The following is a 26,319-nucleotide window of genomic DNA, read 5'->3' as shown; positions in this document are numbered from 1 at the left end:
TAAATAATTCTATAACTGTTAATTGCTTTTATTTTTGGAACACCATGTTGTTGCTTTTGAGAATAAATTTTTTTAGGGTGGCTGCACAGAGAAGTAAAAGTTAAGGCTTGAAAACTGAAGTAGTTTTTTTCAGGTAATCAGCAATGTATGCATTGTGCTGTAGAAATAGAAGGAATTATTTTTATCCTTTTAAAGCTAGGAATTTGCTGGTAGCTTGAAGAAGGCTAGGACAGTATTTGCTATCTTTAGTGTAGGGTATTAAGTTTAATAGTTCAGGTATTTTGCATGGTATTTTGTAGATAACCTTACAGAATGGTGCATTTATTATGTACTAAACTGAGCAAAATTAAATTCACTGGATTCTTTATCATTCACAAAATGGAGGCTGTTGATTTTGATTCATTTAAGGTATAAAATCTTTATTAATTGCAAACAGTGCAATTATTTATACTTCACAGTGCCTTCCCAGACCTTCCACCTTAGGTTCTGCTGCAAAAAAGCAACAGGTAAGCACAACCTAAGGAAGTATATAAATTAATATATTTCAGTACATTAATGTTGTCCCTGTGAGATCTTTGTGGTTGTGTATTGAAAAGCAATCTGCTGCTTCCCCAAATGCATTGTTACTCACGGTTCCATTTGAGTGGAAAATCTTAAGTTTTTAAACAACTGTTTATATTTCTAGGTCAATAAGTATTTTTTCTTTTTTTCTTTTTTTTTTTTTTTTTTTAGAAAAGATTATTAGATTGCAGTAATTGAACTTGATCAGAAGAAGTAATTTTTGTTATTTTACCCAAATAGATAATTGTTGCAATTAAAGAATCAAAACCTTTAAAATGTGCAGGAATTGCTTTGGTTAGAAATGTCAACAGCCTTCACAATGTTTTTTTTTTAATAATAGGGCACTATTCCCACTTAATCCGTAAGATCTAAATGTAAAGAATGACTTCTTGTTGTTATCACTGAACTTGATAACTTGTCTTACAGTTATAGTGTGTTAGTGGAGTTTGCTTGTTCATACTTGACATGGTAGGAAAAGAGATTTTGGAGCTTGAGATGAGTATGTTTTAACTGAAAAAGCATGAGCACCAATTAACAGTACAGCAAATAATACTTTATTGCTATAGCAGTCAGTGTATGCTGTTCCTTGATATTTTTAACTGAATTGCTGAATATTTTGATAGTATAAAATGTTAAATGTCTTACAGATGGTCTGGTACAGGTTTTTATTCTGAGCTTTTGTTGTTGGTTTTTTTAGCTTAACATAAAGCAGCATCTGTTGGGTTTTTTGTTCGTAATTCTGGTTCTAAAATGTGCTGCTCCTCTTTCAAAAGTCCTGCTTATCTGTGCATCAAAGAAAAATATTCAAAAATACTGCCTTCATTTTCACACACAGTGCTGAAGATGCTGCAAGCACCAAATCATAGCTCATAGAATCAGGTCCTGAGATAGTTACTACCAGTAAAGAGGAATCCTTTGAGTGTATGCCATTGGTGAGCCGATGAGCATGGACCGTAGAAGGGCTCCATGTAGAAGGTAAAATTGGCAAAAGCATAACAGATTTGAAATGTATCCCATACATAATGATACAGGGTATAATTTTTGTTTTGATCACTTTTCATTCTTTAAAGTATTCTTTGTTTGACCATTAATGTTCCATAATCTGTTAAAGTTTTTTTAAATTGTGATTTAATAATATAAACCATCTATTTTGCTTTATATTCTTCTAAACAGTCAAGCTGATTTTTGAACTGAATTAATAGTTGTGCTTCAGTTTCTCAAGCCACTTAGTATTTCATCTGTAGTTTAACATGTAACTTTATTTTTGACGTGAGAAGAGGGTAGGTGTGTACCATTTGGATTTTGATACTGTGGATTTAGTGTGGGGGTGAGTCATTTGTTCACTTCCTTTTTACATGGTACTTTTTCCTTCAGCTGTTACTATTAAAATACCTTGAACAGTCTTTCAGTTGCTAATTTAGCCTGTGGGAGGAGATAGAGAAGAAAAAGCCAGTGTATTGGGATGTTGCTAGTGTGTGGAAGGTGAGATGTTCTGTGTAGCATTTCAGGTGTATTGGCTTCCAGCTTTCTCACTGCAGGGCTTACAGGCATGCTGGTTTGTGCAGAGCATGTGTTCTTTTTTCAACTCTTGTCTTCAAACTCAGAGTTCCTGGGACAACAGTAGATTATTGGAGTTACCCCAGTAGCCAAAAAGATAACTGAACTTGGTTAGAAATGCAGTGAACTTATCCAAAAGGTGTCTTGAAATGTTTCCTACTTACCCCACCCATCACCGCTTAGTGTCCCACAATGAATGTGAAGAGTAAGAAAAGTTTTAAAAGCAAGCATAATGTTCCAAGTAGGAAAAGAATTTTTTTTATCACTTTCTGCAGCCTATACTTTATTAGGAAATGGAATAAAATACCAGGTGGATGCTCTTTAGTATGGCTTAATTGTAAGTCATGTGTTTCACTTGTTAGTCAGACAGGGTCACGATTCACTTGCACAGCGTATCTTGAAGTATTTCATCTTTATACTAGTGATATTTCATTGGATGGTAGAAACTGTTTCTCCCCATTTCTTTTCCAAAGTAATTCTTAAGTTTTCCATTGCATGCTAAAAGCTTTTCCATTTTGCTTTTTTTCCGGAAGTGGTGGGAGGAAGGGAGGACTGGGCTTTTCAGAAAGCATACAATTGACAGGATTCCCTCTTCCCTAGTAATAGCTTATGAAACTCTTGTGTATGCACAAATATTTCTCTTGCGTGCATGTGAAATGCCTTTTCGTCCTGAGAAAAGTGTTCTCTGCAGAAACTACCCGTGTGTAAACAGAAGATTGGCTTTAAAAGGCAACTGTGATGGGAACAGTGTCTTAGGGAGATGCAGCTTGGACTTGAGGTAAATTGAATGCTTTACAAAAATGTGGTTTTGAGCTTGCATTGACATTGTATGTAATATGGGTACACATTAACTGTATAATGGTTTTTGTATGGTTTTTCTCAATAAATGTAAACTGATGAATAATAATAGCAATGGTTTTGTGTTTTTTATGCTCCTATCCCTGCCTTTGTTACTTTGAAGTAACAGCTTCAGAGCGAAAGTATTGTAGTGACCTGTACTTCTGTGAACATAACCCACAAAAAATGAAGTGAAATGTTTGTGGTTATTAGAGTAGATACTAATTCAAAACACTATGCACCTCTTTATCATTTTTTAATGGGGCCAAAGAGTGACTTGCAGCAGCTAACTGTACAAAGAAAGCAGATTCAGCCACAGTACTATACACAAGTACTTCTAATGTGACCTTTTGTTGTAAAGTTACTCCTCCTGAAGCTTCATCTCAGTGGTTCAGATGGGTGTTAGCAGAGCGACGTGAATGTTGATGTCAGGAGGTCTTAGAGAAAAGTAGTACAGTAACCTTAAGAAAACAATGTTTATAGATGTGGCAATAAACTTACTGCATTAAGATTGAGAAAACAGGCACTTCATGAAATATTCTTAAGGCTTTTTTTTCACCAGCTTCAAATATGAGCCAGTCATAGATGTCACCACCTGTTTCGGTGTCATTTTACAAGCAAGTGTTGGTACTTTGAAGACTACTACAAACCTAAAGGAGATTGTTTTTATTTGAGATGATCAGCTGCATAGGTCATTCAGAGCAGAACATTTTCAATGCAAGCCATTTTAAAACAAGTTATGCTGCTTGAAACAATGGTGAGCAGTTACGTCATCTTTTATTCTTTAAAAATAGTCCACTTGGATTTTTGAAAATCATCAGTAAGTATTTCCTTTGCCAGTTCAGTGCCTCTGGGTTAAGGTAAAACGGCTTAAATATTCAGTGCTCATGCAGGATACTCCAGCAGATTTACACTACTACACAAGTTCCAGATTGTATTCAGCTTTATTCTGTTACACAAGAGTTGGTCTTCAAGTGCTGGAGCACTATGATAATACAGCCTTTTCCTTCAGTTGATCTTTCATACATTGATTTTTTTTATTTTTAGCCTTTGATAGTAGTTTTTGCATTGAGTAGGAAATTCTCACAATTTGAAGGGTATATTCTCATCTGATGCAGGAATGACAAGGTAATGCACGTCCTTGCTTTCTTTAGTTGGCCCCATCAGAGAAAGAAGAGATGATGCAGTAAGAAAGTTGAGGGGAAGAAAGATTCCAGCTAAAGTAGAGCATTAGTAGTCATCAGCTAGAAAACAGAAAAAGAGTTAAGAGAGACAGGAAGTTAGATTTTCATAACAGGAAAGATGCAAGAAGACTGTCTGAGAGAAGCATATTAAAATGCTAGCTCTTACTTTCAATGGTGAGAATACAGGTGCTAGCAGCTGAGCCTCTGTTGTTGACTGCTTTACACATATATTCCCCTTCATCTTCTGGGAAGGTTTCTGGCAGGTAAAGGCAGTAGGTTTCTCCTCTTTCAATATATTGATAGTCCTCAGAGTCCTGCAACATTTCCCCTTCAAACCACCATGTAACTTCAGGTTTTGGTTCTCCAGTAATTTTAACTGTAAATCTCACTGGCTCGCCGTCAACAACTGATGTGTTTTTCAGTGACTTCTTGAACCAGGGAGCTCCAGATCGAGCTTGATCCTCATCTTCACAAGCAGAACCATTAATAATGCTTCCCTCTTCTTCTTCTTCCTCTTCCCTTTTCTGTTTTAAAATAAGTTTATTTAAAACATTTAAAGTGGCAATAGCACTATGACTGATAGTGACAGATGTTTGATTACACGCTACTGTGTTTCTGAGAAGAGGAAATTCCACATCTGTCCTCAATACGTAGCAATGCACCCAATCTGGGTATGCCACAGGCAGTAAAATGCAATTTAATGAGGCTGGAATGTTGGTGTGAAATACAGGCATGAATGTCAATTCCATTTTCAGACTGTTCACAGGATGGTACATACTCTGATAGATGTCAGCAGTGTCTCACAATCTTCTGCAAGTGTTCAGGTTGGATGGAGCTTTGAGCAGCCTGATCTAAGGGGAGGTGTCCCTGCCTACATCAGGGGAGTCAAAACTAGATGATTTTAAGGTCCTTTCAACCAAACCATTCTTTGATTCCATGGAGAGTGTGTGCAAACACCAAAAGCAATTTTATATTATTTCAGCAATTCCTAGCACCTGCTAAAAGAAGCAAAACATTCCTTTTGTATCTGGTAGTGTTGCCTACAGTGGTAATTAGAAGCTAACTTAAATGACACAACTAGAGAATATTATTTTGCAGTTTATACCTTCTGTAATGCTGCATCGATTTCTTTTTGTTCAAACTGCATGCGTAGCAATTTCTGTTCCTCAATCCTCCTCTGCTCCTCTTCTTCTCTGGCTCTTGCCATTTGCTCAAAACGTGCCTTCATGTTTACTTTGTGAGTAAATGGAGCCTCAGATTTCTTGGCTGGTCTCACATCTACGTCATCATCCTTGGGAAATAATAATTAAAAATGGTTTAACTATTATTTATTGCCTTAGACATATATATGATAGCAAAACTAGTTTTGTGTTCACAGAAGTTTTTTTAACTGAGCAGAGCCACACGGAGACCTGTTTTTTTTTCAAAAGTTTGTTTGATTGTAAGGATGAGTTTTGTAATAGTTCATCCAAGGACAGGACAAGATTTTTGCAAAAGTAATTTCGAAAATTATGTGTAAAAAAAATATCCTAAAGTTTTATTCATATAGAAGTAGAGCACTTCTTAGCAATTGTAAATCCTCAGTGACTGGAGTGTTTTCCCATGATGTTAGTGTGGGTTTAACACTGAAACAGTTGACCTTATGAAAACAATGAGTGTCAATCATTAAATTAAAAGCTCACAAATAGGACAGGCTTTGAGCTGATGCTGAAGTGACTCCTGTGGAGAAGATCCAGAATGAGGCTCAGATCAGGCTTAGTACTGTTAAGGTTTTACATTTCATCACCAAAGTTCACACTGAGCTTATGGATTACAGACCACTTTGTCACTGATAGCTCCATTTCTTGGGGCTTCCCCTCTGAAAAACTGAAGGTTCTGGTCTGAAGTACAGATAAATAGGAATCCTCTTCTGCTCTACCCTGAGGAGTGAGTGTTCATCACAGAGACTTGATATTCAAATGGTATTGTTTGGATTTGGTAATTGAATTTTTTATTCAATTCATGTAGTGGAGAATGAATTAAGAGTTCAGAAGGAGAAGCAGTTCAAGTGATGATTAATAGGTAATTCTCAGATATGGGTGTTTTAAGCCCTCAGACTGGCAGGTTTCAGGTTAGGTTTCAGGTTAAATTGCTGAATTGTAGGGCTTCGAGCAGAAAAGCAGACCTCTGCTTGACCAAATCACTGATAATAAACTGGTGCTGTTTCTTTAAGGGATGCTGAGGTGTGTGATACCCTTGTGCATACAAAGGAGAAAACAGGAAAGAAGGGAAAACATAATTTTGGAAACGGCAAAATTTGATGAAAGCATTGTCCACTCCTGGATCATTAGTGTGCTGGTTAAGTAGATCATTAACATACACAGAATGCAACTTACCTCTTGAAATTTTTCAGCTTCCCTTTCTCTTATTTCTTCATCCATGGCTCTTCTCTTTGCTCGCTCCTCTTCGATCTTCTTCTGTATTTCTTCTTGAGACAGTTGTCCTATTTTTTCAAACTTGCTTTTTAAGTTCTTGGCCTGAATAGAACCGCTTCTTTTTAGCTTTATCAATTCTTCATACTCTTTGCTTAACTCAAAAGTTTCAGACTCTTCTTCCAGCTGTTCAGAAATTACAGAATGTGTAAGATGGAAAATGCCCTCATTATTTTTACTACCTATTCTCCCCCCAGATGGTGTAATTCAATACATTACAGTTCTGTTAGTTGTTTGAAATCAGCAGAGACCTTTCCCCTGTAATTTTTTTTTCTTTGCTATCTCATGATGAATGCATTTGTATCATATCTCAACTACATAGAGATTTTACAATATCTTGTTGAATATGCCATTTGTTCAAGGGTTGCTGTCAATAAACTACCCTTCTTGGATTCAGAAAACCAGAGACTAATACAAAAACTTAACTGGAGTCCAAAATTCACCTCTACTTGCTTGCAATATGATATGTAGTAATCTCTAAAATACAGCTCTTTTGTTAAAATATTGCCTTTTTTATCTTTTCCTAATTCAATGAAAAAGTAAATGACATTTCAAGATGTCATGGCTGGAAAAGAAAGGGCAGTTGTGGATCCTGTAGTCAAACCACATGGGAAGCTGTAATTGCTGATATTTTTCTCCCTCCTTTTATGACCTCTGATTGTACAGATGTACGTGCATTTTAGCTGGATGTCCCTGTCTCTCCCCGCTTCCCCAGGATTAGTTGAGAACATCACAAGCTAAAGCCTTTACTACTTGTTTGAGCTTTGCAACAAAAATAATAAAATAATAAATTAATGTTGTTCTCTAACATTCAAAAGGGAATTCTAAAGAATTGCCACCCACAGCCACACTGAAGTATAAAGTTCATCAATGTGATGTTTTAAACATTTGGGATCTAACACAGATTTTGTGTGTGATTTTTAAAATCAACTGTGCCAGTCTTCATACCCTTGAAACACCAATTAGAAAAAATCTGAGCCCACTGTATTTTTCTCATTAGGTAGCACAGTATTTCTCTAAGGAAAAGCAAGAATTTTGCCCTTTCTTACTTCTGTTTTTGTATTGTCTTTTGGGAACTAGATATTTCTGTTCTCCCAAGATCATAAATATTTTCTAGTCATTTTAGCAATGTTCCTGAATTTTCAGAAATTACTGCAAAACCAAATTACAAATTCGTAACTGTACTTACTTCTAAGTGGGAGTGGATAAACACATTTTCCTGATAGATTAGTGATAAAAAATGTCATTATGTAAAATGTTATACAAATAAGGTTTTCCATTTTCCTTTCACATAATGTTGAATGTATTAACTTAAAACTTCTTTCAAAGGAATTTTTCATTCCAGTCTTAAACTTCTAGTAATGAAGTGATAAATTTTATTTTTATTCAGAGCATGCTTAACATATAGTTTGATGTACAAACCTCTCCCATTTCTTGTCTCAGCTGTTGAAATTCTTGCCTTTCCATTTCCAACTTTTGCCTACGCTCTTCCTCTGTGCGCCTCTTTTCTTCTTCCATTTTTTGTCTCAGCAACTCCTCAAAATTAATTTCCAGTTTACCAGGTATGAGAGATTCTTGAGAAAAGGTTTTAAACATTTCTGGTGATTCATCATCCAGCACCTGCTGGAAATTCAGAGCATTAATTACACCTGTGATGAAATCACAGCATTGTTCAGACACTTCTGGTACATAAAGACAAGCGACTACTTTGTCACATCTGCCCCAGCACAGACAGGTGCAATGTGGGCCTTCCTCTGATAGTGTGGGAGGGAGTGCTTTGGGGGTTTGTATTTAACTTTAGTTACAACACTAAACTTTTATAATGAAGATTAGGTGGTTTTCTAAAATGCAGTATTTTCCCTCTGCAGTGGAGGATGCCCTTAAATGCACTTAAGGACCTGAAGCAATTAATTCTTACTTACTTCAGACAAAGTGTTTGTGTTTAAATGTCATTGCTCTTAATGCTCAAGTACATTTATCTGTAGTCTTTCTCTTAAGCAATCTGAATTATGTTTGCGTTGTAAAGCAGTATCAGTATTCCCAGTAAGGATAACTGAACAGACCATTCAGAAGCTCTTCTTTTTACACAAATTGTTTATGTTATGTGCCAGTTAATTGATTTATACACCCACTGGCAAAGGTTTCCTCCTTTCCCTGTCCTTGTCTGCTTCAGAGCAGGGTTAGGCCTGGTTGGCATTAGGAGCAGCTGGCCTATCTTTTAGACTAATCCATAAGATAGTAGGGCCTAGGAAAGGCACTTTTCATTATTTCCAAAGCAGCAAGTGCAAGAACTAATATTTTATCAGACTGAATTTGGTGAAGTACTAAAATAGGAAGCTGAACACTACAAAAGCAGCCAGTAGTGACAGTGAGCTATATAGGAATTTTAATGTAAGTTTATGAATAAGAATATATGTGCATGTAACTATATAGATTTATAGAGATTGTCTCAGCAGGAATGTTCTGTAGGTAAAGGTGAGGTGGAGTCAGGCACTGGTCAGGTACTGAACCTGGTGGGTGATGTGGCTTTTGGCACTGTTTAATCAGCACAAGTTTGAAAAGCCTTGTGGCAGACATGGGAGAGCTCAATGTGCCATAAGTTGTAGGCATTTCCAACAGCAGTAATCAGTCAAATGATAGCAATAATTAAAGGAGCAATATTTCCATTTGAGAAAGTGCTCTGAGTATAAAGGGACAGAGAGTAGACATTTCTGTAAGAGCCTTTGGCACTACTTATATTTATTGCTGCTTACTGCCACTGTATCACACACCTTTCTCTGCTGTTGGTGTTGGTTCATACCACACTCTTGACCTACTTTACCCATATCCTCTTTATTTGCCACAGCTGCTTCAGTAGTTTTTTAGCCCAATCCCACTCAAATTCTGCCATTCACTACAGATTTTACTCAGATTTTCCCTCTAAGCTTACAATTGGACTTCAGCACCACCATTACTTCCATTCTTTGTTTTATGTAATGTGAGCATATTTGTTGAAATTTTGTTATAGAGAAGTGAACTCAAAAAACCAAAGCTGTGAGTTCCTCCCTACAGGGAAAACGATGCCCCATGGATTTTAGAGGCTACTCATAACTAAATCAGCAAAGCAACATGAAAGTCTCTTGCTGGTGGTGCATCAGTTCATAAGCTCATCACTTCAAGAAGATACCAAACCTAAGTGACCATGAGAAGCATCAATTCAGAATTTGCCCTCAAGAGTTCAAGAACTGTGCATGCACTAGCAGCTGTCTCTGTATTTCCAACTTACTGAGTTATGTAAAGACAGCCACCTTCTCCCTGGTTAAAAACCACAAAGATTTAGCTGAGTTGTGTGATGCACAAACCCCCTGTGGTTAGTTCAGTAAATATTTTAGCCGTATTTTGTGAAATTAGGCCATACTTTTTTTTTTCTGCAAAGTGGAAATGGTTGGTAGTGAGAAACATTCCTGTAACAATCATGGTTTGCAGGATAGTCAACAAGAAAAATTTTTTTGTTTTGTTTTGGGTTTTTTTGCTAAGATGGGGTTTTTTGCAATCTCTACCAGAAAAAGATTGATGGGGATGAAAGACAACTGCTTCAGTGTAGAAGTGATCACACTGGTGCTGGGGAGCATGGAAATAGCACAAGGAAATGTGAAATAGGGAGATCCAAAAGGAGGCGGCATTTGTGTTTTCCAGCCACAATACTACCATTTCTGCCACTTCCAAAACGAAATTAAAATGAATGAACATTAAAAAGTTCCTGGAATAACAGTTTAATGTTCATTTTTACTGCCTTTGAAAGCGAGGACTGTTACATTTTTTAACATTTTAGGACATATATTCATTGCTGCTACATTTTGGAGCAGTGGGAAATAAGGAAAACAGAGGGTTGTTATATTCTGTGAGTAGTAGAAAATGTAGTATTCAAATTCAGGATGCTACTTATCAGAGAACTTTCAAGTGCATAAATGCTGAAAATATATTTCAGTATTTTTTTTAGTTACAGACCTCTTTCACTGTCTGCAAGTAGAGCAGTCACAGCCTCTGTGCTGCCTCTGGCGGATTACACCCTGTTTATCAGTGAAATTTTTCTTACCTGGACACTTGGTTTAGGTTCTTGCTACACTGAGGCCACAAAAAGAGTTCATCAAGAAAGCATGAAAAAACAGAAGCAGCACATACTTTCTGTGCTTCCTTTAGTTCTCTACTGCCTTTTCATAAAAAGTCTCCAGGAGCATTCTTGTGCTGGATTAAGGGTATTTTTAAGTGGCTTTAGGTTTTGTGTTCTGTCTTTAGAGGTACAGACAGACACTATTTTTCAGTAGTATCAAATCTAAATTCACATTGTAGCTTCTCTAGGTAGTCTTTCAGCACTGGTCTTTGGCCCAGTTTCCAGGCAGAGGGAGCCCTGCTGACAGTATCAGTACTCATACAAAGTTTTCATCTCTCTCCCAAGTATTGCTATGAGTGATCAAGAAAATGTTACTGGGCATACAGTTTGCCTTTCCCAATTCAGCCACAGAGGATGTAGGAAGATGTTACCAGATGCCTGGGTTATTCCACAGTTCTAGTCTGACAGGTCCTGCCCTCCCTTTTGAAACAAACACTACTTTATTCTAGTTTATATTTGTGTAACTTAATGCTGTATTTCCTGATATCCACCAATAAAGTAACTGGCTTATACCCAAAAGCCTGCTGAATCTTGAAGTGGTTGGAATAACTATGAAGACCACAGTTAAAAGCTCTGTGGCCACTTTTTTTTAAATATAAATAGTAGTTGCCAACCTCTGAAATCAGGCATCTTTCTGTGCTTTCAGGTAGTGTATGGCAGTCCTAAGCCCCTGAAAATTTGTCTGCAGTTTAATCCTAACTCAAATTTTAGAAGTCCCTGCATATGACAGAAATCTGTGTTTGTCAAGGGAAGACAGTATTACAAAGTGTTCTAATGGTAAACACCACAAGTTATTTTTTGTTTTTCTCTGAACAAGCATTAAATACATCAAGTAGCAGAGTTCAACCTTTTAATTTTTCCTCCCTGAAGAGGCACAGATGACTGGAAAAGTCATACTTGCAGTAAGCATTTTTCTACTATGCCATTAATTGTGCTTTAGTAGTAAGAGATGATTGGTGGACACCCTGTAGAGGTAGGGGAATAAACTTGGAGCTGTAAAAGAAATTGCTCTTCCCAAAAAAACCCAAAACAATTAACCCTCCTTGTGGTAACATTTGCTTCCCAAGTATGTTGCATCTAGTACAATAATACCCACTGGATATGATACCTGGTTTTGACTAAATTATCTGAAATCCTCTCTAGGCTGGCTGTGAGGAGGGATTGTTCTCTGATGATTTTTGGTAAATGAACTTGACTAGTTTACCCCTTTACCTTATAATAAATAGTTAGGTGAACTAATTAATGAAGGAGATGAAGCATGTATTCCTAACTTTATTTAAAAGTTTTTCCCAGAGTTTCTTTCCAGATTGGGATTTAGATAAAAATTAAATTCTGTGCTAAACCAAAATGCCATACCATGTTTTTCCTTGCTTCAGCAAATGCTCTTTTCTCCTCTTCTATGCGTCGTCGTGCATCCTCTTCTGCTTTCCTCTTTTCCTCTTCTCTCCTCTGTCTTTCTATCTCCTCAAAACTGAGTCTGAGTTTACCAGGGCGGAATTCTTTAACGGCATTTTCAGATTCTTCATCACCACCTTCATTTATCTTAAGAGAATAGGGAGAGGAAAACGTAGGAAGGATTTATCCAAACAAAAAAAATATTCTTTATAGCAAATAAATACTCCATTCATTTCTGATCTTTTATAAGTACTGTTTTCTCCTTGGGGGAAAAAAATGCATCAAGACTTAGGTTCCTGTTAGAAACATGTTAATCTTTGTTCTAGCCAGGGGAGCGAGAAAAGAAATTTTCAGTATCCTACATGTAGCTTTTATAATTTTTAAGAATGTGTTGAGTGTGTAATTCAAAGAACAATGTGTTACCAGGAAGAGGCTGAACAGTTAAGTACATACTTTATGGTTGTTGGATCATTTACTGTAAATCACTCTCTCTTCTCTTTATTTACATCATTTTCATAGATGTTTATACCATCAAGTCTTTTTGTTTGTATAGAAATTGCTTTCATCAGTGCACCACTTAAAGAAATTCTGTACAGTCTTATAGCAAAACTGAATCAGTTAGCATTTTGCTATTATTCCAGACTGAGGTTTTTGTTTCTTTTCTTTTTAGACATTTAATCATCACTGAAGAAAAGGAATTGAGGTACTCTGATCTCCTTGCTATAGCTTCTCTCCAGTGAACACTTACGTGCTAAGAGAAGCCTGTGGTTTGCAAGCTGCAATCAAGAACCCCTTTCGGAGGACATCCCAGAGTACTTTATCTGTTCAGGGAGGAAGTGGACTGGGAGCTGTCAGAGTACTGATAATCCAGATCTCTATACTGTGAGCAGCCCTGGGACTGGTATGTGGGGTAGCCCATTAAGGGAATTAGAGAAATCTTTATTTGAAATTTGTAAGGCAAAAAAGAATTTGAAGAATTTAAGGAAATTAAGTGCTGAATTCTTAAGAAAAATGTTTACTTCAAATTTTGACAACCACTGGTCAGCAGGTACAGCTTCATGTTAAAAAATTTCTTTTGATCTGGAGAATTTGTAAATTATTTCATATAACTTGATGAATGCATAAGCATAAGGAAGGAGATGTGAACTAATCTTCAGTTAGAACAGCTAAGTGACTTAATGGAGTTCGCTCTCCTTCAGTTTCTTCACTCTTCTTCTTCACTACAATCCCTTGCCCCAAACAAAGAAGAAAAATTGCATTATTGACATAATGGCAAGGTTATTAGTGTGAAACAACAGTGATTTATTGGAGGTGGAGATGAAAAAGTTAGCTACAATTTGGGTATCTGCCTAAACCTAGAACTCTCAATATGGACCAGTTGGGAATTTGTTATGTTTCAGCTTTCTAGAAGTTCTGTGTTGTTAGTTTTGTTTAAGTTTGTTTCTGTAGAATATAAATGTCTTGAATGTTTTTGAAATATAATCAAAATAGTGATCTAGAGCTGTTTTTCCAAGACTGTTCATGTATAATTATACTCTGTTAAAGCTAGCAAATTCCTATAAATAATATTTTCCAAGTTTTTATGGAAGATTAAAGTCTCATTTCTTGTTAATCTTGTTTGTATGTGAATTTTGTATGTGAACTAAGAAAGTCATAGTGATCATGACTATACAGGGGAAAAGTACTCAAATACAGAACTTTAAAAATGCTATTGGAAATGGAGTGTGGAAAAATAAGGAAATACAGAACTAAACTGTCTGGTTATCTTAGGTTAATAGTGAGTGTATGATTTCTTCAGTATGATCAAAGAACAAACTATAGTGAGCTCTGTTTATAGCTGATCTAACTCTGACTTATGATAAAGAACACATATGGAGGCAGTTTTCCAAGTAATATAAAACAGGATCTGTGGGCTGCATTTCTGACAATTTGGGGGACCTCCTCTAGTAATTTATAGTATGTTGTTGTTTATATAAATACATAAAAAAGAGCTGATCTGTTGTTTCTTTTTGGGGTTTTTTTGCCTTTCTTCATAAGGGGAGAGTTGTAACATGTATATTTCTGTCACATTTACAAATAAACACGGGGATAAGAAACAGCATTCTGTTACTAGGGAATGTTTGCGTCAAAAACCGGTTACTCGGAAGAAAACAAACAGCCACTCATCTTCTTGAAGGCTTAAGATACTACAAAGTGCAGATTAGAAAATCAACTAAGTTGCTGGCAAAATCAAAACACCTGTTATTTTTTGGTTTACTAAAAGAATGTCTAAAGCATTATGCCAGTGTGGTTACTGAGTTAGAGTGAAGGTCAAAAATGTCTTTCAAAAACTCATTTCCAGACTCTGAACAGCTTGAAATAAAGATAAGGAATAAAAAAAGAGAAGAATCACATACAGGAAAGAATGTGCAAATTGTGTACCAACATGAAAAAAATGTGTGCTTACCATTCTCTGCCTGGCTTCTTCAAAGGCACGTTTTTCCTCTTCCAAACGCTGCCTTGCTTCTTCCTCTGCTTGCCTCCTTTGATTCTCCTGTCTCTGTCTTTCCAGTTCTTCAAATGTGACTTTTAGCTTACCAGGGGACAGAGGCTCTTGAGTTTCACTGTTTTCATTTTCACCCTGTGTAAGAAAAATGAAACAGTTGTCTCTTAAGCCAATAAATATCTATTATATAGGTATTTTTTTGGATGACTGGTTTACCTGGACAGATGAAAGGCACTTGGGTTCCTTAAGGAGTTGGTTTTGTTCCTCATATTTTAGCTTCATTTCTTCATCCTGTGTCTTTCTTTGTTCTGCTCTCTCCTTTCCTGTGTTCTCAGAGTTTATTTTCATCTTCCCAGATGTCCTGGTGCTTTTTACAGGCACTACTGTAACTAGCAGTGAATCATCCCCTTCCTGTCCAAAAAGATATTTACTGCATTTTCATGAAACTTCTAGGTAGACTCATTTCTTAATGAGCCTGCTGTTTAACCTGTGCGTGCCAAAGCTTCCAAAAGATTTACTTGTATTGAATATTTCCCACAAGAATACATCCACCTGCCTGTGGCAGTCACTAGTTTTTTTCTAATATCTGAAGATTATCAAAAACTGAATTATATTTTAACCATAGCGGCTGGCAATTTCTTTATAGATTTTCATTAACCATAAAAACTCAAGCTTTGGCAAAGAACAGGTGTAATTTTGAATACACAACAATTATAACCACACTCTACTTCCAGTTTTATATTTATTATGTAAATGATAATAAACTGCAGCTGGAATAAGCCAATAGCTCAACACAGAAATATGTAATTTGTGATTTCTAATATATAATTTGTCAGGTACAGTAATTGTTTCTTGAAGGATGTTTCTGCTTCAACTCTATTTTTACAACTTATTTGCCAAAATATAATTTACCCATATTTTTCCCTCCTGTTGAATAAGTTAAAACTGAGGAATTTGCAGGTTTCTTTTTTTCTTTCCAAAACTGTAGTAGGAGTGTGATTTTCTTGTGTTAGTGAAAGACAACAGGACCTTTGGACCCAGCTTTTTGAAATGAAACATTTATTTGCAAGACTTAAAATCAAAACCCGTATGGTATATTAGTAAAAAAAAATAACAAAGTTAACTGAGTGAGGTGTTCAATCATCTGTATATTGTCAGAATCCCCCTTTAATTTCAAGTTTAAGGCAAAGAGCTTTTAAGATAATTCTTTGCAAAGCTGGAGGACTTAAAAGAATCATTCCTAATATATATAAAATAATTCTGGTGGCTTTTAATATTTACATTTTAGATGTTTTTAACTGATCATAAAGTATTCATAGTCCAGGCTCTGTTTCAGACTTCAATATATTGACTTCAAGTACAGAGATAGTTCCAGGTACTCCAAAAATTTGTTAGCTCCTTGGTTCAACTTTAATTAGGTATTTCTGTGCTGTTTTCTAAGTTTTCCCAACCCAAATTACAATAATAAAACAAAGTGAAAAAAAATGTAGGTGAACATTTCTGTAAAAAAATCTAGTTACCTCAGCTGCTGATTCAGTTCCCGTATTGTTAAAGTCATCAATCTATTAAATGAGAATTTCATATGATTACATTAATTTGGCTCTTTGCCTTAGAGTTGCAAACATAGAACTGGAAATTCTTTTTGTATCAGTGATATGTATGTAGCACATAAATCCACCGAGGTGGTAATGACCGAGGCTCTGTTGGAACCCTTCAGTAGGTCAGCTTGTCGAGGAAGAGGCAACAAGACATAAAACATCCCACACAAAGTCTGCTAAAGCATTCTCAACACAGTGCTGAACCAAGAACAGTACTTGAGATGTCCATTCTTCATTTAAACATTCCAGAACTGTGTAATTTTTTTTTTTTTTTTAAATCTAAAGCTAAGTCATTGATCATTTCTGATTCAAGTGACATTGTCTTCCCTTCAGCTCCTGAAAAAAGCCTAATGCTGTGCTTGTTTCCTATGCTGTGCTTATGTTAGGGCCTAAAACTGACATACTTTTTAAAATTCTACATTTCTGCCTTGCAGGGTAGATTAAATATATGTTAGATACAATGCAAATTAAAAGTAAGGTTTTAACAATGTTAGAAGATCTAGTAGAAAAGACTATTGAAAAACTGACTTCTCCTATAGAACTGCTTTTCATTTCTTACAACAAATTCAAACCTAAATGAAGTACTACTATCATTTATTTAAATAGAAATTTGCATATGTTTTTAGTCTATCATTAAAATGCTTACTCTCACTGCAGTATTTACAGCACTGAAGAAAACTTGTGAAAGGAACTAAGTTTGATATCCCTTCACAAAATTCTACAAAAGACAGAATTTGCTGCATTGGCATCAATAAAATATATATATATATATTTATATGCAATGATGATTCACAAAATGGCAAAGGAATAAAACGTGACCTGGATGTTCATGATTTTCATGATTTATTATTTTTACTGCATTAGTGTTGTCTCATTTTTACCTGCCACTGGCATTTTCTTACTACTACTTGCTTGCCTTAATTCATTTATCACTGAGCTCTGTTCACTAACTTACAAGGAAAGGTTGTCTAAAGTAAGAGTTGATAAAATACAAGAAACATTTTCAAATTAGTTTAGTAAACTTATATGCATATGATACCACATTTTGTGCCTGGTTCGTACCAGGTTTATGCCTGCCCAGTTTCATCTGCAACTCAACTTGGGAGCTTACAGGAAAATTGTTACTGTAAAGAAATTAAGACTGTCTGAACATGATATCTCACTTCCACCCCACTGAGCATCTCCCATGTAAATCTCTTCTATGAGAAATCTTAAGATCAAATCTTTCTAATCAATACAAAACATTTTTAGTGTTTATTGTTTACAATTACATTCTGACTGTTGTGATCAGATAAACATACCTCCTGTGCCTTTTTTGCCAATTCTCTTTGAATTTTTCTTTTCTCAATCATATCTTGTTCAATTCTGCGCTTTCTTTCTTCTTCCATTCTTTTTCTTTCTTCTTCTTGCCTTTGCTTCTCCATTTCTTCAAACTTGCCTTTAACAGTTCCTGTGGACATGAAATGCACAGCTCAGCAGTTCCATCTAACAGAATTCCAGGGAATTCTGTGGCCTTTAGAGTCGGGCCTCTCTTACCTATGAGCTTTGGAACATAACCCTTTTCCGTTTTAGATAGTTTGGTGTCATCATCTTCATCAGATCCAAGCAATTCTTTCATCTAGTTGATGAAACACAGAAAATAAACTGTCATTATAACTTAAATGAAATCCCAGTATTATTGTCTTCAAATAATATGAATATATTTTCAGATATTTATTAAATATCAAAAACATATAACACAAAATATTAGCAAAGAAAATAACCTCCTGCTTTCTCCTGTTCCATTCTCTCTCTCTAACATATTGTTCTTTTCTTCTTTGCTTTTCATCTCTAGATCTCCTTTGATTTCTTTCTTCCCTTGCTTTCTGCATAGCTTCAAATTTATCCTTTACATCCCCCTTGTGAAGCTTGGGCACATAGGACTTTTGGACGGGTTTAGATGAAGAAAGCAGAATCTTGGTGAAGATATAGAAGAAATGAAGATAAGAAAAAGAAAGTTGAAACAGATGGACAGAAATATTCTGATAGATTGGATTAGAAAGAATGTAAGAACATAAAACAGAAGTGCAGTTGAGATTATGAACTTCGTGCCATGAGCCATCGTCAGTTAAGCATCATTGTATTTGTTCATAAATAGTAATAAATATTAAAATATCCAAAACAACATTCAGCATTATATTAAACTATTAAATTAGATACAGATTTATATTGTTACTTTCAATCTTAAGCAGTCACCAAAGAGACTCTCTGCCCCTAACATTTAAAAGAGATATAACGACATAGATACATAATAAATACATCTGAGAGTTTTTCTGCAACACTTCAAAAGCCATCTATAGTTTTTAAATATACACAGTATTTCTTAATTTAAAACTTGCAATATGCTTACTTTTTCAATATCTAGAAAAAAACAGGAGTCCAGAGATTTTATGTTATGAAGTGCAAAGATCATTGGACCATCAGGGCTCTGATGCTGATACAGCAAATGGACACTTCTTTGTCAGCGATTACTCTGTGGGTGTCCAAACACCAAAGGTTCCCACTTTCAGAACTACTGTGAAGTTTTGTCTTTTTACAGTGATGACAACAGGAATGTTCTCAATAAAGTGATACTGAGAAAACTGGCAAAAAACATGCTTTGTTTCATATTTTTCCACCTACATCAGAAGTTTTTGTCCCTGCTACTCAGTAAGTCTATGTAGAAAAGGAAATAGTTGAAGTAGCCTAGTATATTTACATTTTAGCATCAGATGTAAATGTTGCCCAGAATTTCACCACCAGCATTTAAACCTTCATATTTCACCCTCCTCCTTCATGTTTTTCTAATAAGAACACAGTTCACAGATTCGATCAAATCTTAAGCTACTTAACAAATCCCCTTTCATTGTCTGAAAATAATGGCAATACCAGCAGACTTCCAGTATAATTGTCTTTTTCAATTATTTGTAATTATTACTTTTGCAAGCATCAGTTGTAAATTATTACTTTGCCTCGATTACTTTAAAATTGGTACATACCTCGGTTTTCTGTGCAATGTCATTCATGGTTACTGTATTGTGCTCTGCACCTTGTATGTTTAAGATGGCTTTCAGTTCCTACCTGAAAGAAACAGTTGTAGTCACATTCCTTTCTTTTCCTTTTAAATGATGCTTTAACCATCTTCCTGTAAATAAGTTTGCATAGGCTGAAATTGATGTATCACAATTTCACTTGGTCCGCTGGGGCTTTTGAAGACATGAATAGGTTCTAAGTATGCCACAGTAATTAAAAGAACAAGCTTATGATTCACTATTCATGCTCATAACTCCTCTATATAGTCCTAGATATTGGGTTCTAATTTCCATTTTAAAAAAACAAACAACCCGGAGCCAAACTCTGGCTGCCCGTGCTGCTCGTTGCCAACCCTCCGTTCCCGGTGCTCGTGGCAGCTCAAGGAGCATCCCGCAGCTCCGGGCCGGGAGCGGGGCTGCGGTGCGGGAGGCGGGCGGAGCTCGGGCCGGGATCCCGGCTCCCCGAGCCGCTGCTGTGCCTGTGTGCCTGCGGGAGGAGAGCTGGGCTGGGGGAGCCCTGCGGCCACAGGTGCGGCTGCATCGCCGGCCCCTCACCCCGCGCACAGGCACAGAGCAATGCCGTCCCTTCCCCGGGGCTGTTCTCCAGGGAAAAGTAGTGGCAAAAAATATGAAATGGGATAGGTAAGCCAAAGACAGATAAAGCATTTGTATAATTGCCTGGAGAAGAGGAGGCTTGGAGGTGACCTTACTGCTCTCTACAACTTCTTGAAGGGAGGTTGTAGACAGGTGGGGTCGGTCTCTTCCACCGGGCAGCACTGACAGAACCAGAGGACACAGTCTCAAGCTACGTCAGCGAAGGTATAGGTTGGATATTAGGAAAATTTTTTTCACTGAAATAATAATAAAGTACTGGAATGCTCTTCCCAGGGAGATGGTAGAATCACCATCTCTGGATGTGTTTAAAAAAAGGCTGGACATGGCACTTGGTGTTATAGTCTAGATTCTGAGTTGAGATGTTAGGACATAGGTTGGACTCAATGATCTTAGAGATCTCTTCCAACCTCATTATTCTGTGATTCTGTAATAATTTAGTTGTGGTCTGGAAATTACATTTTTTAGAAGAAAATTGTTAGAAATTTTAAAGTACACTGTGTACTAGGAAGCTAACAGAAAGGCACTTTCTCTTCTTTTTCTCTTCTTTTCAGCTTCAGGTCTATCACAGCTCATGGGAGGAAGGAAATCATGATGTGACTCCAGTGCTACTGCTGTCTGTATTGTATTGATCCTTTGAGTCCCAGGAAAGCCTAAACTCAGTGTGCCAAACATGGTGCAAATAAAGAGCTCAATGATTTTAAACAAAAATGCTGGAAAAGCAGCTTACCACTGGAAGGGACTTCTCTCTTTGCAGTTTAGAGGAGCTGAAGTCAGGGATTTTCATGATACGGAAAGTTAAGCTCTTATTTTTCAAATTCTTTTGAAAATAATTAATATTAAGAGTTGTTTTCCTGTAAACTTCAAAAATACACCAACATCATCAGTGCTCACTGGCACTACTGTAGATACACAAAAGGAATGGGATTCTTAGAGATCTTGGGATGTTTTTCCCAAGGAAAGCAGTCACAACATATGAAACAAGAGCATTTAGCTACCAATGCTTGCCCTGATTTACAGATTCTAAACTCTTCAAATTTGACTGCAATAGAGATGTTCTGGAGAGCACTTTGGTGCTCCCTTTCAACCAGTTAGCACAGAAAGTCACACCACCCCCACCCCAGTCCTTCATTTGTAGACTGATAGGAATCCAAGGCATTTCAGTTTCTCACTTGTGAGGACATGAACATATAATCGCTAAGTGGCAGTTCCTATTGAGATTGTTTCAGGTCAGCAGTAGAATGCTGGAATTGTGTGGAGTCTAGGAAGGCAGATAATTGCATCAGCATTCTGTAGCCTCAGGGTCCCTACAGGCTTTGCCACCCATTTGTACACTGTGCAGGATTTTCACAGCTCTGTAAGCTTTAGCTGATTTCTAATGCATGTAAGTAAAATCCCCACTGTGATCAGTATATCTGTTCTCTTCTTTTGCTACTCTGCTCTTTTAATGGCTCCTTCCCCACTTGGGGCTGGCAATTTTAGCCTTCTAGTTAACATACAGCAGCAGACTCAAAGCTTCACTGCAGGAACCCATCAGAAAACAAAGGAATGTCATGAATTGGTGCAATCCTTGCACTGGAGTAACCTGGGACACAGAGACCTTTTACCCTTGACATGGCTCTGGAGCAGAGAAGACTCAAAGATAATCTGTCACAAGAAATTCCATCTCACCTCAACACTTCAAGGTAAGGTTACCACTAATCTTGACCACAGCAATGTACCCCATGGATAGGGCTTCCTCTTAAAGTCATTTGAAAACTGACTATTCCAAAGTCTGGTTTATTATGTGCAATCAATTGTAAGAAGAAGATGATGTTCCTGAGTCAGGACTTTCTCTTGACCCTTTCTGATAGCTCCAATTACCTGAACCTCTTGACAGTGGGATAACAAAGCTGAAATTTTCCTTAGGAGTGTGAATGTTGGAAGAAATCTTCTTTGCAAATTCCTGCTGTCTGAATTTCCAAAATAGTGCCAGTCCAAGAGGTTGTTGGCCTTGAAGATGGCAGATATGTTTCTGCCATTTGGAATACTGCCATATCTGCTATTACTTTAGGCTACTTTCCAGTTCATAGGCATCACTAACTCTAATATGTTTGAAGGTTAGCCAGCTGGCTCTAAGGCATTTTGCCTCTGCAAGTCATCCTACCTCCACCTCTGATGCTAAAAGATATTGATATAAAGCACCAGCACACTGCTAAACATGATACCACCCATGTGTGCACTTCCATCCCTCTCCATGGCCATTAATCCTGGAGCAGGATGAGCAGCTGGACCCTGCCTCAGGGCAGATGAGTAATTTCCAATAAGGACAATCAAAATATTGAAGAAAAAAAAGAAGCACTCCTTGAGTTTTGGGTTGGGTCTGTGAGGCAGTGACCACAGCTGCAGACAGAAGCTCCTTTGCTCCTGCCTCACCATCAGGAGAGGCTCACAGTCAATGAACTGGTGCTGAGAAAACCCAAGTGGCTGCATCAGGAACTCCTGACACCTACAAATCGTGGAAGAGCAGAGCCTTCCTCATCTGCCAATAGCTTTGCAGAAGTATGCAGTAATAGCTTTTCCAACCCAAGAATCCTTGACCTACTAATTCCTTTTTGAGATGTACTAGTTATATTAAAGTGTGCATTTACATGTATGTATTCTTGTTTTGTATTTTCCCGGAGTTCATCTAATAAAAGCAATTCTTATTTTTTGAGGCAATACGAGCCTGCCTGTTTAGTTGCTTACTTCAGAAACTGTTTATCCTATTACAAAGCTGTCCAATCTTAATATTCAGTCTCATCTTGTCTTTCCCAAGATCAACATACCTTAGCAGGAGCTGTAAGAGCTCCTCATTGAAGCTGCCCACTCAAAAAAAATCCCAGATGACAATTATGAACATCACCATGATCAAAAAACGAGTTTGTTACCCTTTGCTGACCCAGTCTCATCCCTCCAGCATTCACCTGAAAATACTGTAATTTTTTTTCTTTCCACATTTTATCTTTCCTACAATTAAATGACATATCTTTGATAAAGTTAGTCTGGTGTTATGAGTTTTATACTGAAAGTACCAGACTGCAGGGTCCCTTTGAAAGGTCCACTCCTCAAGAAAAATTTAACCTGCACACAGTGATTGATGGTCCTAACTCTGGAATTGGAAAAAATATGCCACTTAACTTGACTGGCTATAATGCAGAGAGAGTGAAAAATTCAAGTGAAAATTTAATACAAAAGCAGTAATACATAGGAAACCAGGCAACAGATTAGAAATGTTGTGTAAAAAAAAAATACTGCTTTCAAACATCTTACTCATTTACTGTAAATGGACAAGCAATCAGCTCAGATATGCCTTGGTCTGTTATGATCATAGCACTTTTTCAACTTGTCATGCAGCCTGCCTAAAATCTTACTTTGGGCAAAAAAAGTCAAAAAAGAAAACCATTAAGGGGACACAGAAACTTTGATGGCTCACAAGTCCCAAAATCTATCTCCTTAAATTTAATTAATTTCCATTTCTGAAAGCAGGTCATAGTCCTCAATTGATAAAAAAAAGTTGTGCAGCTTTAACCAGATTAAAAAATAAAAAGCCTTCCCATAAATAATAAAATTTGCTTTCTTTTAAAAAATCTGTCTTTTTCAGGGGCTTGATAAACATCCTCACATGAGACACAAAAAATACCCTGAACCAAACAGAACTCTTTACAATAGGAGTATGAAGTCAGGACTTTAAAAAAAGGTCCAGTTCCTCTGTGATTTCTCCTCTCAAAGGGCCCCCTGATCTCCTCCTGGTACTGTGAGTTATAAATAAGCCCTTCATGGCACGGTCTAAGTTACATTTACCATCTGTCTCCTCTTTGTGATCTACTTGCAGGGAAGTCTCCATTATATAAGAAAACCAAACTGTGAGAGTTGGAAACTCACTGCTTGCAGCCAAAGCACCAAGCAGAGGGAAACACAGTCCACAGCGCTGAAATGTTTAATAAAATATTAAAGAGGACTGGACAGCGGAGGGGAAATGGTCATCATTTATGTCCTGCCTGTAACTGCTCTGGAATGACACTACCAGTTGTTGTACCAAATTACAGATACTGAAGTAGATACTAAAATTATCGTGCACAGGGGAAGGTCCTGAGCTGGCATCAACCATCAGCTCCACTGAAGCCAGTCAGTTATGACAATTAATACCAGCTGTCTAAACTTCTCATTTTGTATAAATACACAAAATGCAAAACTACTTCCACTCACTTGTATTTTCTTCATTAAGTCTTCATAATAAAAGACCAGAATGCTTACTAACAAGTGACCCAGATAATTTTGCAATCTTCTCCTCAGTCTTTTAATTTATCACACTTCAATATTTATTGAGAGTCTTAATTTGTTGTAGAATACCCCTTGCAGACAAGGTGTTATTTATAAAAACATATGTATTTTAAAGGATGCCTAGGTTTTGTACAGCTGTAAACACTCCTAAAGCAGCAGTGCATTCAGCCCAACTGTTAAAAAAATGTGATCACCCTTCTCTGTGCAAAATATCTGTTGATTCCTTACTCTCTTCTACTACTATGGGGTACACAGGCTCCAGAGCAAACACAGTAGGGGTTCAGAGACTGCTCTGGTAGTGGGGAAGTCCTGCTGGGATCTTCTGGCCCATGATTTCATGTTCCATGGTATCTGCTGATCCTAATGGAAGCGGCAGTAAATTGTGAACTGAGGTCCCCAAGAGAAAAACCAGGATATTTTGCCCCATGCCACAGTTCCTCCCTTCCTGGTTGTGCCACGGCAGCTGAAGATGAACCATGTGCTTTGCTGACTTCAGTGACAGGACTTCAGAGATCAAGGTAACACAAATGCTGGCCATGAGGTGCTACTGCAATTTGTATATTCCCTGCTGACAGGACACAGCCCTTCTGCCTCTTCTCAGAAACACTCTTGGCCAGCTCAGACTGAAGCAGGGGTGATCCCACAGTGGCTATGGTCTGAGCTCTGCCTCTCCTTTGGGGCTTCCTAGAGACACGCTGCTGCCTCCCCTCGAGCAGCCCTACCCCGCTGGTGGTGCTGATGCCTGTGAAAAGCTGCATCATGTGTACCACCTTCACCTGAGCAGGTACAGCTGCCTTCAGTGCCCAGCACTTCCATTGCCTCCTGCATGGCTCTCCCGGTGCCATGAGCTTTCCCCCTGCCTCCCCGCAGCCAGCTTGACCACGGCACTGCTTCTCCTTAAAGGAGTTTCAAAGCTGGATAACCACATCAATGCTCGCCTGGCTTCTTCCACTGAGAAAACTACTCCTCTAATACATTCCAAATGCAGTCAAAGTATTCCTTACTAACGTCTTAAGCCATCTACCCAGCTCTTGTATTTCACCAGACTGTGCTTTCTACATATACCAGTCATATTCTCATACTTCTGCATGCTCCTTAAATGATACAGTTGGCCCTCCTATAGGACTAATTATAATTCATAATTTCGTTTAACTGGATAATTTTCTAGGAGATCTAATGTCTCTTAAGATCTGAGATCTAAGGATAAAAGTACAGCGTTTTCTACCATGCAGCTATTTGCTGATAAATTTTTGAAATTCTAACATGCTTCATTAAACATGCTTTTTAGATATTTGTTGGTTTAAAAGAAGCCCTTATTTGCCTAAAACAAACGTGATAATAACTAATTTGCAAGCTGTCAAAGAAACCAAATATTTTCTTCCGAGCCACTCAGTTTTACAGCCATCACCTCAGAGCGAAGCAGAAGCAATGGACGAATTCACCGTGCCCTCGCTGCTGAAGACCGCACCAACAAAACTGAACTCCGCGCGTGGAGACACGCGGCTTCTCAAACCCGGGGATTTACGGGATTTTCAGCTAACTTTTATGACCCGCACATCACTCACCGTGGGTCCCTCACGGCAGGGCGGGACGGCCCTCCCGGGCTCCGCGTCCCCCGGGCCGCCTCACGGGGCCGGGCCGGGCGGGCAGAGCCCCGCGCGCGGCGGCGGCTTCGGTTAAACCGCTGCGGCGGGGGCGGGCGCCGAGCCGCGCTGTGCCCTGAGGCGGCGGAGCCGCTCTTACCTGTGCGCTGCCCGCGCTGCGGCTCGGGGCGCTCCGGAGCGGGCGGGCTGCGCTGCCGAGCGCCCCTTGGCTGCGGCCGCCGCTCCGCCGCTGCAACTTTCCATAAAAGTCGCGACGCGCGCCCGGCGCCCGCATTCCAGGCGAGCCCCGCGCCGCGGCAGCTGGCCCGGCCCGGCCCGGCTCGTCCCCGGCCCTGCGGCTCGGCGCGCCCGGCCCCTCGCTGGCGGCGCGGGGGGCGCAGCCAGCCAGCCCCCCTCCCCGCAAGCAGCAGCCCGGCCAACAGGCTAATTTTGGGCTGGAAGCAGCACCGAGCTATAAATAACCGGGGCGGCGAGACCGCCGCTCAGCTGCGCGTCCCTGGCCGCGCCGGCCCT

The 26,319-nt window shown here is 38.2% G+C and overlaps 2 protein-coding genes across 18 annotated transcripts in view; one reads left to right on the top strand and one right to left on the bottom strand.

Annotated features, from left to right (window-relative positions):
- FUBP1 (far upstream element binding protein 1) overlaps positions 1 to 25,755 on the top strand; it is a 45,867-nt gene extending 20,112 nt beyond the window's left edge. For 2 of the 7 annotated variants that reach the window (XM_041421404.1, XM_041421402.1), the window contains exons 20-21: positions 459 to 506; positions 12,826 to 14,145. In XM_041421404.1, coding sequence (XP_041277338.1) covers positions 459 to 506; positions 12,826 to 12,843 — 66 coding nt within the window. In that variant the 3' untranslated portion in view covers positions 12,844 to 14,145. Of the gene's footprint in view, positions 1 to 458; positions 3,026 to 12,825; positions 14,146 to 20,454 lie in introns of those variants that run through there. The other 5 variants (XR_005953910.1, XR_005953911.1, XR_005953912.1 and 2 more) reach the window with 5 other exon arrangements.
- The window catches only part of NEXN (nexilin F-actin binding protein), a 22,913-nt gene continuing 200 nt past the window's right edge, over positions 3,607 to 26,319 (bottom strand). Inside the window, exons 1-14 of one of the 11 annotated variants that reach the window (XM_041421390.1) lie at positions 25,946 to 26,128; positions 19,256 to 19,337; positions 18,002 to 18,193; positions 17,775 to 17,856; positions 17,540 to 17,688; positions 16,161 to 16,202; positions 14,857 to 15,051; positions 14,602 to 14,775; positions 12,117 to 12,302; positions 8,033 to 8,233; positions 6,515 to 6,736; positions 5,245 to 5,430; positions 4,306 to 4,663; positions 3,607 to 4,199 (exon numbers count right to left, since the gene is read on the bottom strand). In XM_041421390.1, coding sequence (XP_041277324.1) covers positions 4,186 to 4,199; positions 4,306 to 4,663; positions 5,245 to 5,430; positions 6,515 to 6,736; positions 8,033 to 8,233; positions 12,117 to 12,302; positions 14,602 to 14,775; positions 14,857 to 15,051; positions 16,161 to 16,202; positions 17,540 to 17,688; positions 17,775 to 17,856; positions 18,002 to 18,193; positions 19,256 to 19,282 — 2,028 coding nt within the window. In that variant the 5' untranslated portion in view covers positions 19,283 to 19,337; positions 25,946 to 26,128 and the 3' untranslated portion in view covers positions 3,607 to 4,185. Of the gene's footprint in view, positions 4,200 to 4,294; positions 4,664 to 5,244; positions 5,431 to 6,514; positions 6,737 to 8,032; positions 8,234 to 12,116; positions 12,303 to 14,601; positions 14,776 to 14,856; positions 15,052 to 16,160; positions 16,203 to 17,539; positions 17,689 to 17,774; positions 17,857 to 18,001; positions 18,194 to 19,255; positions 19,338 to 25,767; positions 25,896 to 25,945; positions 26,130 to 26,319 lie in introns of those variants that run through there. The other 10 variants (XM_041421393.1, XM_041421391.1, XM_041421392.1 and 7 more) reach the window with 10 other exon arrangements.

Source organism: Onychostruthus taczanowskii, unplaced genomic scaffold (genome assembly GCF_017590055.1).
Source record: "Onychostruthus taczanowskii isolate IOZ18803 unplaced genomic scaffold, ASM1759005v1 scaffold7, whole genome shotgun sequence".
Lineage (NCBI taxonomy): Eukaryota > Metazoa > Chordata > Aves > Passeriformes > Passeridae > Onychostruthus > Onychostruthus taczanowskii.
This window is presented reverse-complemented; position numbering and strand designations above follow the sequence as displayed.